Below are 9,332 nucleotides of genomic sequence, written 5' to 3' on the forward strand. Positions count from 1 at the left end.
CTTTTAGGGCGAATTTCTCCTGCGTCCTCTTGTTGAAGATCTGCAAAACTTTCCCGTTGATGCCCAGCCCCAGGACCTGGGTGGTGACCTTGTAGTCGTCGATGATGGCGTTCTTCTTGATCTGCAGGCTCGACTTGACGTGGAACTGGGGAAACTGCTGCGGGGGCTGCGGCGGCGGCGGCTGGGACGGGGCGGGGGGCTGCGGCGGCGGCGGCGGCGGCGGGTTGGGGAACAGCACCGGCGGGGTCTGGCCCTGGGAGTTGGACAGCATGGTGCCGGGAGACGCGGGAGCAGGGGCGGGAGGGCCCCCGGCCGCCCCCTCCTCCGGCTCCGGACAGGGTCCCCGCCACCCCCCGCCCGGCGACGAAGTTTGCTCCGGGCTGGAGCCGGCTTCCCCGGCCGGGCCCGGCTCCAGGCTCGGCGGGTCGCGGGGCTCCGTGGGTCCCGCCGTGCTCCGCTGGTGCCCACCGGCCCTGCTCCCACCCTCCCCCCGGGGGCCTGGCGCTCGGTGGAACGCGGGACGGCGGGGGCCCAGCCCGGGGGGAAGCGGCCGCGCGACAAACTACCCTGCCCGGGGGCCCGCGGCCGCGTCACAGGCTTGTCTACGTCCGGGGCCGGTCCTTAAAGGGGAGGGTCGGAGGGGGCAGGGCTTGGGGAGGAGGGGCGGGGCCGGGAGGCGTGGGCGTGGGGGAGGGGCTGGCCTTAAAGGGAAGGACCAGAGGCCTCCGAAGCGGGGAGGGCGGGGCTGGGGGCTGGGGGCTGGGGGACAGGAGACTGGGAGTGGGAGACTGAGAAATCCTAGTTCTTCATTAATCTGGGCCACGCAAAGGGAAGGGGGAGGCGTAGGAAAGTAGCTGCACAGTCCAGATAGAAAACCCACTTTTCTCCAATTGTCTGGCTCTTAGCAGCAGCCAATTGGGAGATGGGGGTGTATTTTGAAGGAGAAGGATGACTAGGAAATATGGGCTGGATGAGACCGCAGGGGTGGGCTGGAGCTGGAGGCCATTCCTGGTAGGAATAGGTGTGAAGCAGATATTAACTCTGAATTTTGTATTTGTTTTGCTATTTCCTCTGATTTTTTGCATTTCTTTCCTCATAAATTTATTATTTATCTGTAAATACTTAAGTAACTTTTTGAACAATTTAATAACTATTCCTTTGAACATTTGTTTCATGTCTATTTGCTTTAGCCCTAGCCGGTTTGGCTCAGTGGATACAGCGTTGTTGGCCTGTGGACTGAAGGGTTCCAGGTTTGATTCCGGCCAAGGGCACATGCCCCTGTTTCGGGCTGGATCCCCACCCCACCTCACCCCCAACCCCACCCCCCCCACCCCCCCCTCGCTGTAGGGGACTTGTAGGAGGCAGCCAATCAATGATTGTCTCTCATCATTGATGTTCTATCTCTCTGTCTCTCTCCCTTCCTCTCCGAAATCAATTAAAAGTATATATATTACAGGGTGGGAAGAGAATGGATTGAGATGCAGACCGCCTGAATCCAGGGAGCTTTACCAGGACTGTGTGATACTGAGCAAGCCCTGCTCCTCTCTCAGTGGAAGGATAGCAACACCTTTTCATAAGGTTGCAGAGAGAATTAGATAAGACTGTAACAAATGGGAAGGTATAGTGAATGGGTTCTAATGTCCAACGTGGAAAACTTAGACCCTGAACCTACAGCCTTGAGGAGAAGTGGGTGTTTTTAAAGAAGGGGCATTCCAGTCCAGGTGAGCCCTATATCTCTGGGGGAGAAAATGAGGATCTAGCTGCACCTATAGTGTAGAAGGGACTGGGGAGGCCATAAATACAAGTATAAGCGGCCAGCAGGCCTCTGTACACATTTCTGATGGGGTTTGCAGATGCTCATTAAATACATCCCTACTGGCCTAATCCTTCCTGTGACCAGTCAGTATAACAGTTGAGAAATAAGACAAAGGAACCAGACAGGTGACGACAAAACCTCATATTCATTACTGATAAGGCCAAAGGAGAGAACGGGGCATGACCTAGGACCACACTTGGCCTTTAATATTCCCCCCCAACACTACCGAGCCCCCTTGTCCAGGGAGACCCCGCCTAGGAAGAAAGAGAAAAGGGAACATCGGGAAAATAGGGGCCCTTTGGGACTGAGGCAAGGCAGGAAGTAGTGAAGGGTGGAATGAACAGGACTCACTCCATGGGCCAAGGAGAGAAGCAGTTCCCCTGACACAAATATCTGCTCTTTTCAGGCAGAGTTCATGTGGTGCACACACTGACTGAGTACAAGGTGCCACGCTCAGCCTTGCGGTGGCCGGTGCCGTTAATCTGTGGGGAAGAAGACAGACAGGGAGAGGCGGACAGCATCGGGAGAGGGGCACAGACACAGGTCGGGGAGACCAGGCCGGGGGGTTTGCCTCCGGCAGCAGGAACCAGAGCTTCCTCCTGTGCCAGAGGATGAGTGCGGTTAGACAGTTCCCCAAACCCCTCACTCTTCAAAGACAAAGAGACTGCCAGAGGCCATAGAGATGGGAAGACACCTTTGCCTTGTTCTGTGTGTATTGCTGTCACCTCCCCAAGGACACTGGGGAGATGCCCACGGACTGAGATAAGAGAGGACGCAGGGATGGGGGCGGGTGGAAACCTCCAACGGCTCCTCCGTGTCTTTCTCAGCTGATAGGAGGCTGGCTCAGGGTTGGGGGCTGCTCAGGGATCTGAGTTGGTCTTTTTCCCTCTGCAGAGGGTCACTGGGGGCTCCCCGCCCCTTGCCACGGAGCTGTCACCTGCTTCTCTTCACAAGGCTAGAAAGACCATAAGCTCTTCTTGCTTTTACAGAGGCGGCCGGGCACCCTGGAAAGAGAACAGGATTTAGAGACAAATGACCTGAATTCAAGTCTGTCCTCAAATTGAGTAACCGTGAGCGAGTCCTTTGTCCTCTCTTGGCACCTGAAGAAAAATGAGAAACATAATAAAATCGATTATAGGGCTGAGTGAGAATGAAACGGGATGGTGTTTATAAGACCCCTTCATAAACTATAAAGGATCGTGAAACAGTCATTATCATGACCGAGGCCTTGCTGGCTTGCTCTTCCGTTCTGTGCCCACTGCCTGGGGATCTGTCCCTGATACCAAAGCTGCCAGCCTCCCCTGCTGGGGCTCTAGGAAATGAGCTGAAGGCCAGTGACTTAGGAATAACAAGATAGCTGAACCCCCAGCTGGGGATTTCTCCTGGAGTTACATGGGCTGGTTAGGCCTGGGGACATACAAGGACTCTAAGGGCTTGCATAGAGGTGACAGGAACCGCCCATAAGGCCCAGAAAACACACACATATATAAACACACATACTTAAGCGCAATGTTACTGACAGGTAACAGACACGGAATAAATGAGAAATGGATGAATAACTCGGGAGTGAGATGGACGAAAGAAAGAAGCACTAGGCAAGAGATGCAGAGTCTTAAGTTCCATTCCAGGACTAATTAGCTATGAAACCTCACGAAAGCCCCTTGCCCTCTCAGTTCCCTCTTTCTCATCTGCAAAACAGTGATAATAACATTTGTCCTGCCCACCTTGCAGGGCTACTGTAAGGATTAAATAAAATATTTTCCCTCAGGACACAGAAGTCCAACGTCCCGGAACATCAAACTCAACCATCTGTAATGAGCTACTTGAACAGTGTTTCTGGATGTGCAGAAGCCCTGTAAAAGTTAAAAGTCTATGAAAATAGAAAATGCTATTTGTGTCTGTAATTTACATGCAAACACATATGTCATGCAAAACTGTACAGATAAAGACAATTTAAAGACCTCAAGTACATAGTATTGGGTTAATTATAACCCTTGATTCATGATGACACACTCTCATCATTGGATCATTGGCCCATGTATCTCTGCTTTTATTTAATTATTAGTTATTGTTAATAATGCAATAATCACCTGCAAATCCACTACCTAAAATTAAAGTCACCATTCCCTTGCTTTCCTTTTATTTTTTAATGTTTGCATTTCTGCATTTTCTTTTCTTTTTTTAAATATATTTTTATTGATTTTTAGAGAGGGAGATAAAAAAACATCAATGATGAGAGAGAATTATTGATTGGCTGCCTCCTGCACGGCCCCCCACTGGGGATCAAGCCCACAACCAGGGCATAGGCCCTGACCAGGAATTGAACCGTGACCTCTTGGTTCACAGGTCAACACTCAACGCTGGCTGGGCCCCTTGCTTTCCTTTTATATAGTTTTGTTTCGTTTCGTAAGGGCACATTAAAGGCCCATGAGAGATGAAAGTCACAGTGTCTTTAAAAGAGACATGGATAAGGGTGACTTCAGCAGCAAGATGAAGTTCAAATAAGGAAATATCTTGTCATAGTTTCAGAGTATTCCCCACCTTCTCATGGTGGTGATGATGATGGTGATGACAATGATCGTTGAATGCTTACTCTGTAGCCAACACCGTGCTCAGCCCTCCACCTGCATCATCTCATTTAAATCTCAAAAGAACTGTGGCAGATTGCTAGCTGTTTGTGCCAATACCCCCCTCCCCGCCCCCCCTTTGATAGTAAAGAACATCCAATATTTAACTAAGCACATGACTGGAATAAAAATTACATTTCCCAGCCTGCATTGCAGCTGGCTGTGCTCATGAGCTTAAGTTCAAGCTAATGACTTGTAAATGGAAGTGGCTGAAGGGGAGAGGTAGGGCCTTCTTCACCTCCTCTCTTCTCTTCCCTGCTGGCTGGAATGAAAATGTAATGGCTGGAGCATGAGCAGCTATCTTGGTTCATGAAGTGGAGGCCACAAGTTGAGGATGACAGAGCAAAAGAATAGAAGGAGCTTATTCCTAGGGAGCATGCATTCATCTTATAAGCCCTAAACCACTTACCAAGATTTTTAAGAAAGAGAAATAAATCTCCTTCTTGTTACAGTAACTGATGTACTTTTTTCCACCATTCACAGACAAACCTTATCCTTACTGTACACAACCTATGGAGTCTGTACTGTTATCCTGGTGTATCTCTTTTATAAATGAGAAAACCGAGTCCTAGAGAAATTAAATAATTTTCCTAGAGTCACACAGCTAGCAAAGGAGAGAACCCAGTTCTTTCTGACCCAAAGTCCATGTTCAATGCCCCCCACTCTGCATCCTGAGCAGACATATACCCACATATTCTTCTTGATGTCAGAAATATAGTATGTGCCATTTCTGGGCAGAAATGGCCTAAAGAGCTATGAGCTATACTTTCATGTTAGATAAACTTTAAATCTCCCACATCCCAAATTCCATTAATCCTCAAGTAGAAGCCTGTGTTGATTGGAATGTCTGGGTTATATCGTAGGACAACTCACCAACCCATGACAACCTCTCTTCTTGAAGTTTTCCCCACCCTGGCTTTGCACCATCAGGCAGCGAAAAGGTTCTGTTTTACTATGATCTGACCTTATGAGTGATGACAGAGGCTAGAACTCTCCTGAGGTGAACTTCTTGGAAGTTTTCAGATGGCGTACCCTTGATGACATAGGGTTATCCATAGGCTGTTGGATATGCATTTGCACACAGAGAGGGCGGTCTTTGGTCTTTGTATCTACTGCTGCTACAGCAAACAAGATGATGCAGAAGAGACCCTGAGTCAGGGGAAAACTCTTCCCACTGAAAGCTCACTCTTGGAAAGAAAGATGACATTAGGCCGAGGAGAGAGAAGCAGTCTTCATGTCATAGACTAATGAGTCTTTCATGCCATGAGAAATTCTCCAAAACAAGAATGACAGCTATATAAGAACCATTGGTCACAAAACTTTTTGAACTCTCTGTACGTGCTAAGGTCTGATCCATAGGAAGAAATTCGACTCAACGCAAGTGCTGTCAGCAATGCACTACCCAGAGGACAGTGCTCCGCCCCCCGCCCCTCCAACCTCAATGCACTTTCTGCACCCCATCCTTTGACCATGTAATACCACAGCGGGGGGCAGCTGGAACAATAGGGAAGAATGGGAATGGAAAGAGAAAGAAGGAAGTGCCCAAAGGGGAACAGAAACTTAGCCTTAGCCCATCAACAGACATAACTTGGTCCAAAGGGACTACAAGATGGGACTCCTAGGACGATTAACACGCCTAATTATAAATTCTGCAGCTTAGAGTGGGAACCAGAGGGAAAAGAAAGAAGTACTCCGCCATAGCTAAGCTGGCCCAAGGTTGCTGTCCCTGTTTAAAAGCTCTGCCCCTCGGTCTAGCCTATACCTGCCATTCCATTGCAACTCAGATGAGTCTTCAGCCTGGGGAGTGAATCGGGGAAGGGAAAAAGAGAAGGGAGTTTGCCTCCAGGAACACAACTGGAAGGGTCATTCAGTCTTTACCTGGTAACCTAGTGACCCCTGGATTTTTTTTCCCCCTCCATCACTTAAGATAAGTAAATGGGAGGGTAGGAAAGCTAGAGAAAAGGTTGTAGTATGTGTAGAGTGTGTGTATGGAATGGGTACTGGTTCCCTAAGGGTGTAATGATAAACAGCTTCCTATGAGAAGATAATTTTGAGGCAGCAGAGCATGGTGAAATCAACCCCTTTGGAGTTGAGTTCAAATCCCTTCTCCACCACTTACCACTGTATTAACTGCACCTCAGCCGTCTCTTTCTATAATGAAGGGGTGATGCTATTCCCTAGATTCAATGCATAGGCGACAGTTTGAACTGTTAATGATACATAGTAATTGGCCTCAAGAAATGTGAGCTGTTATTACACAATAGTACTTTCAAATCAATCTTCTCTTTCCATCTTCTCCACAAGGCTATAAGTAATATTATTTCTGCTATTCTGATCATTGAAAACACCCTGCCTCAAAAAGGTTACATGGTTTGCCGAAGTCATCACATGGGAGTGGGAAGAGCTGGAATTCAGACGCTGGCTTTTTCCACACGTCAGAGTTCATGTTCTTAAGAGCTCTTGGACGAGGCCATCCCAGCCTGTGTGCGTGGCTGGGGAGAAGCAAACAGCCTGTGACCTGCAACTTACTCGGATTCCAAAGACTCTCCAAGGGAGTTCCAGGCAGTGACTGAGATTCTTTGAGCACTCAGAGCTGGGACCCCAGCATGCATACGCTTTTGAGGAAAGGACCTAACTATGGAAGGTATATGTGGTGCATGTTATGTTTTTGCTTTTGCTCATTCCATGATAGAGGTAGGAACCAGTATCCCCCCCCCCCTACATTCCTCATTAGGTGATGAACCCTGTTACCTTGTAGAGAGGGAAAGGACCTGTGCAAACCACTGATCCCTCTCCTTCCTCCAAAGACCACACCCACATCATCGTATAGACTGGTAGGTGCGTGGCCTTAAAACCTTAGACTCTCAGACCTCCCAGGGCCTCACTGCACAGAGGAAGTTCTTCCTTTTGTGTGACCCATATAACACAGGATGCAGGCAAGTCCGTGCCTGTCATTCTGAAAGCTCACTCCGTGGTGCTGGTGAGGGGTCAGCCCACAGTGCTGGGTAGATGTCTAGAGCCCCGTCCAACAGAGCAGTAGGTACAGGAGAAAACTGGATGTATTGAAAGAGGGAAGTTGGCATGGGGTCCTCCCAAGACCTGCACATGCCTCCCCACCATCCACCTTGTGCCCCCTTTTATATCAGCCAGCATGGGCTGAGCACCCATTAGTACCAAGTACTGTGCTCGTGTGGAAATACCCGAGGCCCCCTGGGCTTGAGTGCCTTATATACATAACGTACGTTTTGTCTTTTTCATCGTCTTTAAGTGTTCAGTTCAGCGGCGTTAAGCACATTCGCATTGTTGTGCAATCATCACCACAACCATCGCCAGACCTTTTCATCTTCCCAAACTGATACTCTGTATCCATTAGACATAACTCCCCACTCCCACCCTTCACCACCACCCCCAGCCCCTGGCACCCACTATTCTACTTTCTGTCTTTATACATCTGACTCCGCTAGGAAACTCATGTACGTGGAGTCATACAATATTTGTCCTTTTTAAAAAATGTATTTTTATTGATTTCAGAGAAGAAGGGAGAGGGAGAGAGAGATCAAAATATCAATGATGAGAGAGAATCATTGATTGGCTGCCTCCTGCATGCCCCACACTGGGGATCGAGCCCACAACCTGGGTGCCCCAGCAGGGAATTGAACCGTGACCTCCTGGTTCATAGGACGTCACTCAATCACTGAGCCTCTCCAGCGGGGCCTTCTCCATATTTTATTTTATTTTAAATATATTTTTTATTAATTTCAGAGAGGAAGGGAGAGGGAGAGAGAGAGATAGAAACACCAATGATGAGAGGGAATCACTAATTGGCTGCTTGCTGCACGCCCCCCACTGGGGACCAGCCGGCAACCCAGGCATGTGCCCTTAATCAAAATCGAACCTGGGACCCTTCAGTCCACAGGCCCATGCTCTATCCACCAAGCCAAACCAGCTAGGGCCCTTCTCCACATTTTAGCTAACACTTGTTATTTCCAGGTTTTGGGGTTTGTTGGTTTTGGTAATTAGCTTCCCTAATGGTATAGCCTTGAGAGCGTGTCTGCATGGTGTTCCAGGGCTCATAAACAGAGAAGACTCATCAGAAAGCCCAGCCCCGCTACAGAGACGTTCGACACAGACATCTAAAGATGAGCTGGAACTCTCCAGGCAGAGGAGACAGAGGTGACAATGTGTGGGGAATGGAGTGAGATGAGAAAGGGCATGGCCTGTTTAGAAGCAGCAGGTAGTCAGCATGGGCAGGAATGTAGGGTGTGTAGGGAAAAGTGTCAAGATGTGAGGCAAGAGGCACACTTTAGGACTAGAAATTCCACTGAGGCTTTGGCCTTTGGGCAGTAGGGAGCCATGGGTAATGTATGCTGATGTGCCTGGCGAACTTCAACATAGAGTGTACATGTAAGACTTTAGAATGAGAAAGAGAGAGATGTGTTTAAAGAAACAAAGGTGCTGCAGAGCGATACACAGTGCCTGGAAAATGGAGGCAGCTTCTGGCAGCTTCCAGGGAGGGTGCTGGGTCCCCAGGGTGCTGACCCTGGCTCATTTCCTTCCTACTGGCTCCCAAATACACAGGTAACCAAGCAACACAAGTGGCATGCCCCAGTTGACCTCTGCAGTGTGTGTGTGTGTGTGTGTGTTTGTGTGTGTGTGTGTGTGTGTGTGTGTTTCAGGGGCCAGGGGGGGCTCCTGCTGTCCATTAGACGAGAGGGTCCTGACCCCACAGGGCAGCAGAGCCATCCTACTCCCTCCTGGACCTTTGCACTCACCAGTGTGTGCCCTTCTAGTGCAAAAATCTGAGTCACTTAGACACTGGGGAAATCTCAACCCCGAGCAGCCACCTGCCTCTGACAGCCTCTTCTAAGCCTGAAGTCAGGCCCCAACGA

The 9,332-nt window shown here is 49.3% G+C and overlaps 1 protein-coding gene across 1 annotated transcript in view; it reads right to left on the reverse strand.

Moving 5' to 3' along the window:
• MAPKAPK2 (MAPK activated protein kinase 2) overlaps positions 1-597 on the reverse strand; it is a 42,807-nt gene extending 42,210 nt beyond the window's left edge. The window contains exon 1 of the mRNA XM_008154174.3: positions 2-597. Within this exon, the coding sequence (XP_008152396.1) occupies positions 2-271 (270 nt within the window). The 5' untranslated portion in view covers positions 272-597. The remainder of the gene's footprint in view (position 1) is intronic.
• Between the last annotated feature and the right edge of the window lie 8,735 nt (positions 598-9,332).

This window comes from Eptesicus fuscus, chromosome 22, assembly GCF_027574615.1.
Source record: "Eptesicus fuscus isolate TK198812 chromosome 22, DD_ASM_mEF_20220401, whole genome shotgun sequence".
In the NCBI taxonomy this organism is placed as follows: Eukaryota; Metazoa; Chordata; class Mammalia; order Chiroptera; family Vespertilionidae; genus Eptesicus; species Eptesicus fuscus.